The following is a 17798-nucleotide window of genomic DNA, read 5'->3' on the forward strand; positions in this document are numbered from 1 at the left end:
GCTGGAACCATCTGGCCAATCTGATGATCCCCTTCCCCAATCCTGGATGACCCCTGACTCGGCCGCACAAAGATATCAGTGACTACAGCACTGATGGGACACAGTCCGGAGAATACACAACAATATAAGTAACTAACAGGCAGGGCCAGACAGACAAAACATAGGCCCAGGCATTTAAGAATAAGCAGCCCTTTTTCTAGTGGGGGTCCAACTGCTGGGACCCCCACCTATCACCTTGGTTCCAATAGCTGTTGTAAAGCTATAACTCCCATCATGTCTGGAGAGCCTCAGGTATTATGGGAGTTGTAGCTTTGTAACAGCTGGAGAGCCACAGATTAGGCTACATTGTCACCCATCATCACTGCAGAACTAACAAATGACTAGAGCTGATGGGACAGTCAGAAGAAAACACAGGGATATCAGTGACCTGTAGTGTTGCTCACGAATATTCGCAATGCGAATTTTATTCGCGAATATCGCATATTCGCGAATTCGTGAATATAGCACTATATATTCATAATTACGAATATTCGTTTTTTTATCATTTTTTTTTCACAGTAAACATCACAGTGATCATCCCTCTCTGCTTCCAGCTTGTGTGGTGTAAAGAAGGCTCTAATACTACTGTGTGATACTGGCATGCGAATTTTCGCATATGCAAAAATTTGTATATGCTATTTTTCGCATACGTGAATTTTCGCATATGCGAAAATAAAACGCGAATATTACGAATATGCGAATTTAGTGACTATATGACGAATATTCGTCCATATATTCGCGAAATATCACAAATTCGAATATGGCCTATGCCGCTCAACACTAGTGACCTGAGTGACGTCTGAACCAGTTGGAGAAGAAAAGAAAAGACAACAGAGAAGACACCAGGACGTCTTTCAGCTCCATCTTCTCTGCAGAGTCTGACACCCGGACATCATTAACTCCTCACTTTGTCAGTAGATCCTCATCCTCTGTATGAATACAATAATCATTATAACCCTTCCAAATACTGTACCTCCTGCATATAATTTTGCCACCCACTGTACCCCCTGAATATAATACTGCCACCTCCTTTCCCCTCTGAATATAATACTGACACCTACTGTACCCCATGAATATAATACTGCCACCTACTGTACCCCCTGAATATAATACTGTCTCCTACTATACCCCCTGAATATAATACTGCCACCTACTGTACCCCCTGAATATAATACTGCCACACACTGTACCCCCTGAATATAATACTGCCACACACTGTACCCCCTGAATATAATACTGCCACATACTGTATCCTCTGAATATAATACTGCCACACACTGTATCCTCTGAATATAATACTGCCACACACTGTACCCCCTGAATATAATACTGCCACACACTGTACTCTCTGAATATAATACTACCACACTGTGACCATAAACGTAATACTGCCACCCACTGTACCCCTAAATATATGCCCTCAAAAATAACCATGCTATACGCTGAACCCTCTGAATATAACTCTGCCACACACTACCTTCCAAATATAATAATCCCTCCATAATAATAATACTGTTAGACACTGTTTCTTCTCAGTTTAGCTGAATCCTCCAGACTCCTCTGTCCTCCTTCTGGCTCCTCTGTTTCAACCCCCCTTTTCCCCCCAGACCCATAAGTTCTCCTACATGCTCCTCTTCCCCCCTCCCTAGAACACTAAGTCCTCCCCAGACCCCCGAATTCCGCTTTAGGCTCCCCTGCCCAACTCTCCAGACCCCAAAGTCCGACCCATACCCAATCACCTCCTGCCCCCTCCCACATTGATGAACAGTATAGGTATTTATGTATGATGTGTATGAGACTGGTGTATGTATGATATTTGTGTGTATGATGTATGTATGGTAAATTTCCACATCATACACCCATCTGTCATACATATACACATCTATCATACATGCACCTATCATTCATGCATACATACACACATCCATCATACATACACCCATCATAGATACATCCATCTAGCATACATACATACATACACACATCACAAATACACACACATTTGTCAAACATGCACACATCATACATACACACACCTGGTGCCTCCGCCCCCCCCCCCCTTCCACACACACACACACGCATAATACATAAATACACACGTCATACATCATACATACACCCACCACCTCCAGATTCCCCCTGCATAATACATCTCCACACATCATACATATATCCGTCTAGCTTACACACATCTCCACACATCATACATGCATACATCTTGCTTACACACATCTATCATTCATACACACCATTCATACACACACATCATTCAAACATTATACAAACAGTACATACACACACACACACATCATTCTTACATCACACATACACACATCATACATACACATGCTGCCTTTGCCCCCCTCACACATGCATAATACATACATCTACATCATACATAAACACATCATACATAAATATATCATATATACACCCGCTGCATACATCATTCTAGCTTACACACATCCTACATACATGTTGCTGACACACATTTATTATTCATACACACACATCATTCATACATCATACATACAGTACATACACACACATCATACATACACATGCCGACTCCGCCCCCCACACTCATAATACATACACACACATCATACATACACATTATACAGAAAAACATCATACATACACCCGCCACCTCCAGATCCCCCCGCATAATACATCTCCACACATCCTTCTAGCTTACACACATCTCCACGTATCATACATATATGTTGCTTACACACATCTATCATTCATGCACACACACATCATTCATATATCATACATACAGTACATACACACATCATACATACACACGCCACCTCCCCCACACATGTATAACACACATACACACACATCATACATACATATACATACATCATACATAAACACATCATCCCCCCCTTGCATAACACATCTCTACACATCATACATACATCCTTGTAGCTTACACACATCTCCAAACATCATACATACATGTTGATTACACACATCATTCATACATCATACATACAGTACATACACCATACATACATACATACATCATACACACACATATAGTACATACACGCACATCATACATACACACTTTGCCTCCGGACCTCAAAACTAACCTGCCCCCCGCTCCTCAGGACCTGAAATTAACTCCAGACCCCCCCACCGCCCCTCCGAACCCAAAATTAACCCCCCACTTCCTTCCCTCCAGGCCAAGAATTAAGCCCCCTCCAAATTAAATTAACTCCTCCTCACTCACCTGCGGCCACCATGAAGATCAGTGAGGAGGGTCCCAGCAGAGGCAGCGCACGGTTGTTGCTGCATGCATTGGGGGGGGGGGGGTACATCTCGGCAGCGGGCGGTAGAAGCTAGCGCCGTGGGGCTAGGGGGAATGGGGGTTGAGAGTTGAGACTAGCACCGAGCCTGGTACTGGCAGCATCAAGCCTCCCCTTCAGGCCCGGGAACACGGGCTGTGCCTGAGGGCCCGACCTGTGGCCATAGTATAGTATAGTGGCATGGGGCTTGGTCACAATGGTGACCTTTGCAACCTCTACAGCTATTCCACTGCTGGAGAACATGGTGGGAAAAAAACATTTTGGGCGTTATAGTTCTTGAAAAAGTGCGGAGCCTAAACTGTAATAATGCCCTCCTTAGTAGTCAGAAAGTCCCTCCCATTGCGTGGTTAGGTCACTCCTGTAAGTAGACAGGTCCCTTCAAGTAGTTTCCCCAATGACATAGGTGCCCCAAGTACCTAACCCCCCCCCCAGATGAAGTTGCCTTAGAAGATAAGTCCCTCAGATAACTGTCCCCTGTATGAAAACTCTCAAATGAAGTTAGTAGGTAGCCCCCCCCCCCCATTAGCTTGGTAGTTAGTCTTCATAATAGCTTGTAGGTAGCCTCCCATATTTGCTAGACAGGATTGTAATAGATAGCACGCACGTGCCCCCCATTAGGTGTGCAGAAGATTCCCCCATAGTAGACAGCAGCAGAGTGCCCCCCCCCCCCCGCTCCAGCATACTTACATCCTGTGCAGGGGCGTAGCCAGAAACCACATGGCCCCAATGCGAAAAATTGCCTTGGGGCCCGCAACCCCCCCGCACCATCCTTCCTCAGACCTCTGTGTCCTTCTCCTTCAGGCTCCTCTGTTCCATCTGCTCAGACCCCTAAGTCCTCTCCTGGCACCTCTGCCCCCCAGACCCCTAAGTCTTCTCCTGGCACCTCTGCCCCCAGACCCCCTAAGTCTTCTCCTGGCACCTCTGCCCCCCTCCCCAGACCCCTAAGTCCTCTCCAGGCCCTTCCCAGTCCTGCTCCAGAAGGCTGTCAGAACATAATAGGAGTTCTGGTTGTGCAACAGATTTGAGAACACCAATCTAAACCAATATTCCCCAACCCATTGATGTACAGTGTATGTATGTATTTATGATTGATGTGAATATGACTGGTGTATGTATGGTGTGTGTATATATATATGTATCTATGTATGATAGATGTATGTACAATAGATGTGTGATCTTTCATACATACACACATTTATCATACACATTTATCATACATACCCACATCTATCATGCATATATACATCGTACATATACACACACCCCCCCCCTCTTATCCTTGGTCTCCTCATCACCCTGCCCCTACACCCCATCCTTGGTCTCCTCAGCCCCCTCCCTCTGCATCCCGTGGCATAGCATTGATCATTGTGTGCATTCAAGAGATTACATGTTACGGGGGCTAAAAAATAAAATAAAAACATTTTTTTAAAGTAAAAAAAAAAATGGTAATAAAACTGAATTAACCCCTTCCTAATAAACCGCACGTAAAAAAAAAAAAAAATGTGCGTTTTTGGTCACTTCATATACCATAAAAAAAATAAAAAGCGGCCAAAAAGTCCCATCAAAAAAAGTACCAATGGTACCAATAAAAACTACAGACCACGGCGCAAAAAATTAGCTCTCATATCCCCGTATGTGGAAAAAGGAGTAAAATAAAATAAAACCTACATATAGGGTATGCTTGTAACCGTATGGACCTACAGAATAAAGATTCAGTCTCCTCACATACTTTCCCTCTCTCCTCTCTCATGCACAGTCTGAAGATCCCCCCCCCCCCCCCCCCCATGCACTCCATCCTTTGTCTCCTCAGCTATGGGGCCCGGTCACGATTGCGACCCTTGTGACTTCTATAGTTACGCCACTGATTTTGTTGGTTTTCTTCAAGGTCTGCTCCTGCAGCTCAGCGCGGCTGCTTCTTCTTCCTCTGCGCTCTGGCGTCTGAGGACATTACTCGTTCACAGGAGCATAGAGGAAGGGTCCAGCCCCTTGCATTTGCTGGCTAAATGGTCTCTATAAAGATCATTAGAGAACTTTACTGGTATATCCAGTAAAGTTCTCTAAAGTAAGAACACCAAACATGATAGTCCCATTGTGTAGTTGAAATACAATGGGGAAGCCTTGTTGCTCCATAACATGTGCTTAAAAAATTTTAAGGAGCTAAAAACCATTTATATGTTCATTTACTCCAATACTTTGAATGTTTACAATTCTTCTTAAAGAGGTACAGTGGTGGAAATATTTTTTAAAATCAACGTGTGCCAGAAAGTTAAACAGATTTGTAAATGACTTCTATTTAAAAATCTTAATCCTTCCAGTACTTATTAGCTGCTGTATGCTCCAGAGGAAGTTATTTTCTGTCTGACCACAGTGCTCTCTGTTGACATCTCTGTCCATGCCAGGAACTGTCCGGAGCAGGAGAGGTTTGCTATGGAGATTTTCTCCTGCTCTGGACAGGTCCTGACAGACAGAGGTGTCAGAGAGCACTGTGGTCAGGCAGAAAATAAATTAAAAAAGAAAAGAACCTTCTCTGGAGCATACAGCAGCTGATAATCCTTCCAGTACTTAAGATTTTTAAATAGAAGTAATTTACAAATCTGTTTAACTTTCTGGCACCAGTTGATTTAAAAAAAAAAAAAAAAGTTTTCCATCATAGTACCCCTTTAAAAATTATTTATTGAGCCCCATCCTGGGCAAGGAGTCCAATAGGTATTCTAAATCTGCAGCACCAAGCGTAATTATGGTCTGTATAGTACATGGCCGCTGACTAACACCCTCTATTATTCCATATACGTTCTGCAGCTGGTTTACACTACATCCACAGTATCTTCTAACTGTACCCATTTACTGCCACCTAATAGACCCAAACTCATATCCTTTCAAGTCTTGCAGACAGGGTCTAAAAATAACATCCTCGATACCTGATAAAAGGTCATAAAATGCCCCCAACTTCAAGGGCGCGGAGGTGTTAGGAAAACACTGTAAACACTTAACTGATTTGGAAGGAGACAGTTGCTGGATTCTTGCATATCTCAAAGCAAGGGGGGAAAAATATATATAAAAAAATATATATATATATTTTAAAAAAAAATGATATATATATATATATATATATACACACAAGCAAAAAGAAAAATAGCCAGCACAACAACCTAATACACGGGTGCACACTGCTGTGGCAGATACAGAGTTGGTATCTGAGTGTTAGGCTCAGAATGTGTGTTAGGGTCCCATCCTAAATGAGGCCACCTCCCCGTGGTGGATGGGGGGGGGACACGTTTTTGATCAAAAAGGGGCGCTAAGAGCCTCAATTTTTTGACCAATGTGTGCTGCTGCAATCTTTTTTGTATTCTCGCTCTAATATATATATATACATAATTGCACAGCACTCGAAAAATGTAGAAAATACAGTGAATTTATTCAATCATGCCCCAAAAAAACAAGCAACGTTTCAGCTCCTCAATGGAGCTTTTTTTTTTTCAAGCATGCTTGAAAAAAGCTCCATTGAGGAGCTGAAACGTCGCTTGTTTTTTGGGACGTGATGGAATAAATTCACTGTATTTTCTACATTTTTCGAGTGCTGCGCCATCTTTCTTCTATTGGATGGACTGCGATCTGGTCGGGGCGCTGGCACCACACATCTTTGGCTAAGTAGTGCTGCATGGATGTTGATGAAATTATATATACATATATATATATATATATATATATAACCAGATGTGAGTCCCCATGCTTATCTTCGTGCAGGTATTGTATGCACATGGGACTGGGTCTTGGTACAGAATAGGTTATAATTTAGTGTTTGAGTGCAAAAATACAGATGTAGCAGAGGCATATGTGCGAGTTGGCATCTAGGGAATATTGCTCTTTTTTTGCTAGGCCCCATTAACATCACAATTCTATCCATGAAAATCTAGAAGGGGTGATTCTTAACCAGGTGCCTCCAGCTGTTGCAAAACTACAACTCCCAGCATGCCCGGACAGCCTTTGGCTGTCCGGGCATGCTGGGAGTTGTAGTTTTGCTGCACCTGGGGGAAATCCTGGTAGATCTGTCTATTAACTTTTATTGACAAGTCATGTGCAATACATGCACCCATTTTATCTCATTCAGATTTAAAAGTAGGGTCATCCGTGTGGTATTTAGCTGCATATTTTCCTACCCATTGAAGTTAATGGGTAGCAAAACCATCTTCGGAAAAAGACACGCATGACTCTGTATTTAATGTGGTCAGGCAGAAAATAAATTAAAGAAAATAACTTTCTCTGGAGCATACACCAGCTGATAAGTACTGGAAGGATTAAGATTTTTAAATAGAAGTAATTTATATCATAACATTGTCTAAAATATGTAAAATAGTCTTTGCTGTATGTTTCAATCCATTTAATTGCACACAATTGGTTAATTTTTTTATTTCAATAAAAATGTTTTAAATTTTTTTTAACACAAATGCAGACTTGCTTCAGAATAGGGGTATGTTCACACTGAGGAATTGGGGCGGAAATCAAGCAGAAATTTTCTGCTTCAAAATATTGTTACTTCTCCACAGGAAGTCAGAGATTTTACGCGGAATTGGCACGCAATTCCGCGCGGAAATGCAGGTTTCATGCAGAGGCGGAGTATCAAGTATTTCTATTCATAAAAGTGTTTTTTCCCCATGCGGAAATTCCGCGTGGAAATGCTTCTGACAAAAAAAAAAAAAAAAACACAACATTGATCTCTATGGAAGAACAACGCTGATTCTGCCTGAAAGAAAGAACATGTTCTTTCTTCAAGCGGAACAGACGTCCTCGTCAGAATTCTGCTTGAGGAAATTCCTCAGTGTGAACCGAGGGGCAGAAATTCTGTACAGCTCTATGGGGATTTTCACTGCTGAATGATTTGGAGGGGAAAAAGCAGCAGAATTACTCGTGGAAATTCCTCAGTGTGAACATACCTTAAAATATGTATGTAAAACATGACCATGTATGTGACAGATAATTTTCAGAAGCATCAGATCAGCTTTCTGGAGATGTCCCGTGAGAACAGAAAAAGAATCCTCGTTGCGATGAACCGATACGGACAAGTAAAATAAAGAAGTAAAAGTATATCAGGTAATATAACGGACTACGCATTACAAGGTGAAAGACCCCCTCTTCATCAGGTCCAAAACCTGGTATTGGACCTGATGAAGAGGGGGTCTTGTCCCTCGTAACACGCAGTCCATTATATTAACTAATAATTACACTTGGTTTCTTTATTTTACCTGTCCTTATCGGTTACTGCCTACTGTGGACATACGCACCTCCTTCAGCTACCGCAAGCCACCAGGTGAGCACAATCCTGTACACATCGCACACACTGAATCCCATCGGATTAACGGCACAGGTTGCGCCCCCTGCCTGTCTCGCCTTCCCTCCTTTCGTTACATGTGCACCTATTAGATTTTTGGCACTGAGTCCCAATTCATTACACCAAAAAAAAACCTCCCCACACACACACTCTACAATGTGATTGGCCTAGATCTGTTACATTGGGAGAAAAAAAAAAGTTTATGGAACTAATTCAGCTCTGATAGGTTTGTAATAAATACCAAAAAATATGAACATTTGAACTAGATGTTCAGTCGGCACTTGTGTCCTTTAAGCTGAGATTGGCACTAGTCTCCTGCAGCAAGTTGGCCTAACTAAAATGAGCCCTTTGTCATACTGCTGGCGAGGATGTGCCCCCCCAGAGTAGTCAATAGGGCACCCCCAGCCACCGATTAAATTAAGTGTTTAGCTGGAACACTCAACGCCACTTACAAAAACTCAGCTACAGGATTGGTTAATCACATATTCCATATTTTGCTGCTGCATATTATTCTACCCATTGAAGTCAATGGGTAGCAAAATCAGACGTCAGTGGGTAGGAAAATACCCAGCGCAATATGGCACCTGTGACCCTACCCAATCAGTACTTTTACCCAATAGCATAAAAAAAAATTTCCACCCAACAAGCTAGAAAAATAAAACCTTGTGGGTGTTCTAACACGTAGCTGTTCATGCCTGGAAAACCGACTAATGGCAAAAGACAAAGCCAACACTAAAGGCAAGGGACACTCGCCACTACTCATGTATAAGCAGGTGAATGAAAGGAATTTCTATGTGGTAAAGAACTTATGCACCGTGAAATTACCAACAATCAATAGCCATAGACAAAGCAGCAGGGAAGTCATGTGCTGCCTTAACCCCTTGGGATGGAGCCCATTTTGACCCTAAAGGACAGGAGCATTTTTTGCACATCTGACCACTGTCACTTTAAGCATTAATAACTCTGGAATGCTTTAACTTATGAATTTGATTCAGAGATTGTTTTTTCATGACATTCTATTATGTTAGTGGTAAATTTTCGCCGATACGTGCATCATTTCTTGGTGAAAAATACCCACATTTCATGAAAAATTTGAAAATGTAGCATTTTTTATAACTTTGGAGCTCTCTGCTTGTAAGGAAAACAGACATTCCAAATAAATCCTATATTGATTCACATATACAATATGTCTACTTTGTTTGCATCATAAAGTTGATGTTTTTACTTTTTGAAGACAGACAGCTTCAAAGTATAGCAGCAGTTTTCCAATTTTTCTAGTAAATTTCAAAATCTGAATTTTCCGGGACCAGTTCAGTTTGGAAGTGAACGAGGGTCTTTGTTAGAAATACCCCATAATGGACCCCATTATGAAAACTGCACCCCTCAACATATTCAAAATGACATTCACAAAGTCTGTTAACCCTTTTTGTTTCACAGGAATAGCAGCAAATTGGAGGCAAAAATTCAAAATCTTCATTTTTTCACACCAGAGCAACATCACCCCTGGAATTGCTCCGGTGTCCCTTTGCCTCTTCACCTGTTGGTATGTGTGGTATTTGTATATGTGAATTTGCAGTCATTTCTTTTACACCAATTATTTTTTGATATATGGTAGTTTTGCCATTTGTGTATATAGGCAGTGATTGGGGACATCGGAGTGGCACCGGCTTTGTTTTTATCCCCTTGGGTGGACTTCCATTTTTAATGTAAAATGTACTAAAAGTGATTTTGTGATAATATGGTTTAAATGACTCAATTTCTCCTTGTGGTTATGTATTTGGAGGTTATATAGCAATTTCAACTGCAAGGGTATGCTTAACCTACACTGAACAATTGAGTGGTACCTACCTAGATACCTATATCTGAAATATATTGTTTTGTAGTACCAACAGTGAACTGACTAACTCCTCCCCTGCAAGGCTTTTGGGGGTTCATTGGCAGGGTCACATGGGGTTTACTGTTCACAACTTAAGGTACAGTTCACATGAAAACACACATAACAGTGAAATTAATTTGAGAATATATTATCTGATATTGGTACAAAATCAACTCAACTGTAGAACTCCAGTGTATTTATCTGCAGTAATTTCTATTACACTAGGTGATTACACCCATCTACACTAATTTTGCCATTATTTATGTATATAGGCAATGATTAGGACATCTGAGTGGCACCTGCTTTGTTTTATCCCCTCGGGTAGAATTTTTTATGTAAAACACTGCTGGTACTAGTCCACTGTTAGTTCATCTCAGTGTGGTTCTTAAGCAACAGCTTAGCTCAGGTGTGCTGTGTGTCGTGTGCTCCGACGAGAGGCCTGCTTCAAACCTAATCTCTCAACTGGTGACCCTGCAAGTATTACTCGCAAGGAGAAAATTCATGCCTCTGCAGAACAGTCTTTAGTACTGTGACAGGACCCTAGCTAACAGGAGTCATTCTGTCTAATGTGCGTCGTATTGACATTCACTCACGTTGTGCTCCCAGAATTCAAGGTCCGGCGTTACCATGTCCTTACACCGGCCCTAGACCATCTCCATTTTGCTTGGGGCCCCCAAATTCCTTCAAATGGCCCTGACCAAGTCTCAGCAAGGCAACAGGGCTCCCAAAGGGTTACGCTGCACTCACAGAGGCCAGCTGTTTGTATTACCATCTGCACCAGCTCAGTAAAGACAGTTAACCGTAACCTGACGTCGGTGTTCATTTACTCCCTGTGTCTGGCCCAGGAGAAGCAGTCTCCAACCTTGGACTGTGTAGCATAGCAGTACCATGGTGTCACAAAGTGATCAGGTATTTCCACCAACACCAGTGTCTCCACACATCTACATTATACATACACCACACGGCAGGAGTTGGACATTACATTTCGACTGAAATGTACATGATCTAGGAGCTAAATTAGACAGTTAAGTGCACAGGAAGCCACAGACATGGCATATTATGGTGTGCACCTCAAGTGAAAAGAGTCCTTCTAGATTTAAGTTACCAAGCTAACGACAACTAAAGTTAAGTAAGATGCCAGTCTTGGCGTGCATTGGAAGTTATGAAATAAAAAAGTGGTTGGAGAATTGCTTTGGCGGAGAGGGCATGGACATACATCAATATTTAGATTTCTTGAACCAATTTAAGCACTTTTTTAAAAAATTGTGGGGGAATTTACAGATGTCACAGATTTACCAAAATTGCAAAAAAGTTTGGCTCATGGCCATTACATCTAATTTTCCCTACTCAAGTGACACTTTACACTGAGCTTCTGCCCCTGAAAATGGGATGTAGCTAAAGGGATGCATGTCAAATGTACTATTAAATGTGTGTCAGACACCCAAAAGTCTACCATGCACAATGCAGACAGCATGTCTGACAAACTGCACACTCATTCCCCATTGTATCATACAGAAAGGTGGCACTGTCAACATGATAAGCACAGTAGGTGGTTGTAAATGCTCTGACACCACAGCTATATGAAATTGCAGTGTTAAGTAAACTCTATATGTGGTGTACTTTTCACCACCAATAACAAAAATAAATAAAAATAAAATAAAAGATCTATTAGGGAAGATGTAGCAAAACATGTAGAAATGGTGAAGTTACCCATAGAAACCAGATTCCTTTAATTTTAAAAAAGCCTCTGAAAAATGCAGTTCTGATTTGTTATGGGTAACAGCACAATTCACAGGCTGCAATACATCTCCCCCATTGGGGATGAATATATGGTTCAGTGATATTTAACCCCCTTAAAATCAGCCAACCAACATTTAAAAGCTATAAACCAAGCTCGACCCCTTTAAACCACCAAGTGTTTACATCAGGAGCTAGGATTAATACCTCTAAAAACCCAGGACAAGACACTTCTACTAGTAATAGAGTGGTGGACCACTGCTTCTCCCACAGGGTCCACTTCCCACATAAGGCGTGTTCTTTCGATCTATAAATTGCCAGCAACTGGTCTCATTGGACACTGCCTCTTAGACTGGATGAAGCCACCAGAAGAATAAGGCAGCACCAAAGTCCAGGGCTAGAGCACCATACACAAAATCCCATTACCCCTTAGAAAAAAAAAAAAAAAAAAGAAAAAAAAAAAACACACCAAACAAGCATTTTATCCTCAAATTTATTAACAAAAGTGCCTTCTTAAAAGTTTCCATCTTGAAGTTATTGAGGATGATTCTGAACTGTAAATCAAAAGAATGAGAAACAAATAACTGGTGCAAGAAGGTTTATCTGTAATATATCAACCAAGTTTTCTGGATGGTGCAACATGGACAAGCTAGGAAACCAGCTTGGATTCACTGTCCCACACTAGAGTAAGCAGTCTACACAGGCTACAGACTTACTTTGCTTGTCTGCCCTCATTTTTGATCCCAGTAGGAAAACTGCTCTGGAAGAAACCAATCTTTGCCTGTTGCCATCTGTATCCAAGCTCCGTCCTGTAAATACATTCAGAACTCCCTTACCAAAGCCAACAATTAAGTGTCCTAATGAATTCTTTTGCAGGAACCAATGATCAATTTCTTTGTGGTATAATCAGGAAGTGATTTTCCCTGTTTTGCCACCAAAAAGGGAAAGCAAACAATAGTTTTCATTGACAACCACAGGACAGGTCCTCCGGAACAAAGATTTGCCAAGGATGCTCATTTTAGCTTTAGCAGAGATTGACCACATTGGATTTTAGCCAGTTTTTCCAAGTGGACAACATTTATATGAACATTTAGATGCTCATTTTAAGAAGTTTGTCCATTTGGAAAAAACTGGCTAAAGTCAAATGTGGTCAATCTCTGCTCAGGCTAAAATGAGCATCCTTAGCAAATCTTTGTTCTGGAGGACCTGTCCTGTGTTTAGTTTGTCAGTGAAAACTATTGTTTGCTTTCCCTTTTAGTGTGGTCACTGATGCATTTATGTAACCACTATTCTAGTAACTTTGTATTTACATACACAAAAAGACAACTTACCCGTCCTTTGCCGGGCAGGGATACAGGAGCCTATTTGTGTGCAGGTTGGATCAGAAGCCAGATTGGAAGAATCACAAATAATCACATCACAGTGAAAGTAGATCTATTGAGGGAGAGAGATATAAAAAAGGCAGCCACATACACTCAGAACACAATGACTTCTGTGGGACTGGATGACTATTGGGTAAACACTAGTCCCCAAAGCTTATGGAGGAAAGAGGTTTGGCATATGTAATCTGCCCATTTATAGGATACAAGCCACCATCATGTGGCTGGCAGCACCTAATACCCTCTCCCTATTGAGAACACAAGCATGCTCAAGTAATATATATCAAGTCTAGCCAGTCTATTGCAGCAGATGTTTTTAACATGCCTTATACATATTCTGTCTAAATACACTTTGCAAAATGCACAGGGAACACACTACTTCCTATGGCGTTTGTAGAAGACAAGCTTCTGATGAAAGAATCTAGAATGGGTCAGTTTATTCTAGTTTCTCTGCCCTTTTCACATAAGGCTTTATGTTAAGAGTGGGAAACACTGCTCTATATAATGGGTTTCATGTACAAATGCGGTCCTCAAGCACCCCCAACAGGTCATGTTTTCTGGATTTCCTTAGTCTTTCACAGGGGATATAATTATGGTCAGTGAATCAGGCATTACCAGTGTTATATCACCGGTGAAAGACTAAGGAAAACCAGAAAACGACCTTTTGGGGGTGCTTGAGAAACACAGAGTAACATATGTTGTGTCCCAGTACAGGGTATGGCCCTGTCAGGTAAATTCTGCCTTAGGTGCTTGTTATGGGCTCCATGTGTTGTATTATGTCTGTTATATGAAGATTCCTAATATGTATTATGCTGGTCTTAAGTGTTAATATGCCTTATGAGAGCCCCTGCCCTTTGCCTTAACTAGTCTAGTCAGGGAGGGTCTAGTTTGCGAGTAAGTTTGAGAAGAGGTAGCAGTGTGGAGTGTTTGAGAGAGGAGTACTGCAGGGATACAAAAATCTTAAGCAGTAACGTCATTCTGCAGGTGTTCCCTGTACAGCCGTCGGTAATTCCTAGCCGTGGGCAATGGAGCCAGTGAGTTGACTGGAGACACTGTGCTAGTCCAGGATAATGTCAGCATTAGTTGTCTCCTGTACCAAGTAACAGTCTTCAAGCAACTAAAATACATTAAAGTCAGTAACTAAGCTTTGTCAAGTATCAGATAAAGTCTACAAGTCTCAGCAAACCTTAATGATTATTCTTTGGGTTCCTCTGCATTCCCAGTTCTGATCTGCATTGTTATGGACCAACCTTTGTCCTGATACTCAATAAAGGCAGTTCTCTGTAACCCTATGTCTGGAGTTTTTTTTTTACCTCAGTACTTGGCCCAGGAGGTCTGCTTCCAATTGGAGTGTGGCAAGTTACACTAGCCTGTTGCTACACCCTACACCATGCCTTATTAGTCCGGCTCATCCAAAATACAACTGACAGGTGAGACTCTTACCCGAACAATGCCTAGTTAACTTCACACAGTATGTTGGGTTAAAGTGTGCGCTGATCATTTAGTTGTAAGTTTACCACCTCATCTACAGATTTAGGACATCACCTTCACTAGCAGGATGTTCTGATTAGACTAGGCAGCAAGTCAGGTTAACTTAAAGGAATTCTGCAGCAAAAGGCAACTTATCCACAGGATAGGGGATTAGTGATTGCGGCCAACACGCTTCCTCCATGTATCTCTATGGGAGAGACAGGGAGGCAGCGTTCATGCCTCCCACCGAACTGTATGGGGAGGGGACGTACTACCTACCTCAGAGTTAGACACTACACATTAGCTGCTCACAGAGCAGCAATGTGGGGGCCCCCTGTTATCAGACACTTATCCCTCATCTGGTGGACAGGGAATAAGTTGTCTTTGGCTGCAGATGTCCTTTAACCTTCCTCCAGCTCTAGATTCCAAAAAAACTGGTTTGGAAGCATTAATTTCAAGCACTTACCTCTCCAGTATAGGCTGCAGCCTCTTCCATGAAGGTGAAGGTTTTCACTTCAAATCTTTTTAGATGAGATGGAAATTGTACTCTCTGATCTGCCATCACTGGGTGAAAGATTGTCTTGTAGGGTTCACTATGTTCACAACTAAAATAGTGTGAAGAAAAACATGGACCCATTAGATCAGTCAGTCATGTGAAGCAGGGAAGGGTTGTGTTAGCCAGCAGCAAGCTGAGAAGGAAAATGGTTCTGAACTGATGCCATCCTTGGTGGGACTACCCATCAGCAGGCAGTTTCTACAGTCAGTCTAACTGTATTTAGGAGAAGGGTTAAACTGATTTCATATAGTGCACAAAGTCTACTGCAGTGGTCTCAAACTGTGGCCCTCCAGTGTTGCAAGACTCCAACTCCCAGCCAGCCTAGACAGTAATTGGCTGCAGACCACTAAAGAGTGGTCCCCCCAAGTTACAATGTTTTTTGGTTCCAGGACGACTACCATTGTATGCTGAAACCATATCTATGGAAACCTGGTAATTTGTTCTGAAGCCCCAAAAAATTTCAAAATATAAATAAAATAGTGCACTCACCGCTGATCACTATGCAAGAAATTTTTCAAGCTTCATTTCCAAGGGAATACAGAAAGATTCGGTAGACAGATCCACAAAACTCGGGTGTTACAGGTGAGGCAGGGGTAGCAACTTCCATTATGGGCCAGAGGAAGCACCATTGAGTGCAAAACTAGTTGCAGCCCCTCCATGCCCCCGCCTCACCTGTAACACCCAAGCTCCTTTTGTACCTTTCCACCGAAGCTTATTGTACTCCCTTGGAAACAAAGCTTGAAATATTTCTTGCATCATGGTCAGCGGTGAGTGCATCATCTTCATTCCTTATACTTTGTTGTGACTTCTCTGTGGATTTCTTTGTTAAGAGCCTTTCAGTCTTATCAGGACTGATAGATTGGCTACCATTTTGGTTTATTACTCAGTTTTTTTTGCATTAGCGGTGCCAGACTTCTTTCTATGCTAACTTTTACAGATAATACAAGTCCTTATATAAAAAGAAAGCCGATTTAAGCTTTAATTCACCATTTACATGACAGAAGCTTGTACACTATACAGTGTCCTAAAAATGAACATGTAGCCACCCTCACCTGGTGTCCAAAGGAGCAGTTAACTGTGGCACAGATAAATAGTACAGAACATGTAATACCACCCTGTACTGTAGGGGGCGCTTCCAGACAGCCAGTCAGTGCATACACTTCAGTAATTGTGTTTTTACCAGTGAAATGCCCATTGACACGTTTTGCAGATCTGGACTGTCCGTACCACTGCATGTAGAGTCTTTTTAGTTACACTGGTCCAGAAGAGACCATTGTATGTTGAAACTATTGTAACCCGATGCCATTGTAAGTTAAGTGATCACTGTTTGTGGACACCTGCTCAGTAGAATGTTTACAGTAGGTACCAAACCACTGCATGGAAGGAAAGTCTAGCCGGGACAGATATTAATGGATTCAATTACCTGTTGTCGATGATCGGCCACATAGGAAGACTTGCCATGTCAGGAGTTGTAGTAGCCCAGCAACTGTCCAAGAAGAGTTCTAGCTGTGGATCAGTACTGTACAATAGCTCAACTTCAAAGTACAGGGGATCCTGTAAGAACTTTACAACTGGATACTCTGCATCTCCATAGAAGACACTGAATTCATCACCTAAATATTCACAAATATGTAGCCTTAAATACTCAGTGCCAGAGTTTCTACCCAATTGGCTTGTATGTTTATTTGTTGGGATTTTCATAACGCACTTACTTTCACTTAGCTTCAACACCAAACCAAGAGGAGCATTTCCAGTCTGTGCACTGGGGGTAGGGTTATCTTGGTAGCTGTAGTCCACGACCAAGGTGCTGTTCGTTGTGTAGTTACAGATCACATTCATTCTACATAGAAAGATAAGCAGTACGTTAGAATGTTTTCCACTATTTGGCATAAAGTGTATTGCACATTAGGAGTTTAATACAAACTTGAAGTCTATAGCTTACTTACATGTATAAGGCTTTCCCAGTTACACTACTGACATAGGATATTGCATTCTCATATATCATCAGGTTACCCTGGAACTAAAGGAGGAAATAAAATATATCAGTAAACAAGTTGACTGCCTTGTATGAACTGGATCACAGCATGCATAA

At 41.7% G+C, this 17798-nt stretch overlaps 1 protein-coding gene across 4 annotated transcripts in view; it reads right to left on the reverse strand.

Moving 5' to 3' along the window:
- Positions 1–12777: 12777 nt before the first annotated feature.
- Positions 12778–17798, reverse strand: part of LOC130360564 (zona pellucida sperm-binding protein 2-like) — a 59602-nt gene continuing 54581 nt past the window's right edge. For all 4 annotated transcript variants that reach the window (XM_056563091.1, XM_056563089.1, XM_056563092.1 and 1 more), the window contains exons 16-22: positions 17653–17726; positions 17419–17546; positions 17130–17319; positions 15617–15755; positions 13633–13735; positions 13018–13110; positions 12778–12855 (exon numbers count right to left, since the gene is read on the reverse strand). In XM_056563091.1, coding sequence (XP_056419066.1) covers positions 12836–12855; positions 13018–13110; positions 13633–13735; positions 15617–15755; positions 17130–17319; positions 17419–17546; positions 17653–17726 — 747 coding nt within the window. In that variant the 3' untranslated portion in view covers positions 12778–12835. The remainder of the gene's footprint in view (positions 12856–13017; positions 13111–13632; positions 13736–15616; positions 15756–17129; positions 17320–17418; positions 17547–17652; positions 17727–17798) is intronic.

Source organism: Hyla sarda, chromosome 3, assembly GCF_029499605.1.
Source record: "Hyla sarda isolate aHylSar1 chromosome 3, aHylSar1.hap1, whole genome shotgun sequence".
Taxonomy (NCBI): Eukaryota; Metazoa; Chordata; class Amphibia; order Anura; family Hylidae; genus Hyla; species Hyla sarda.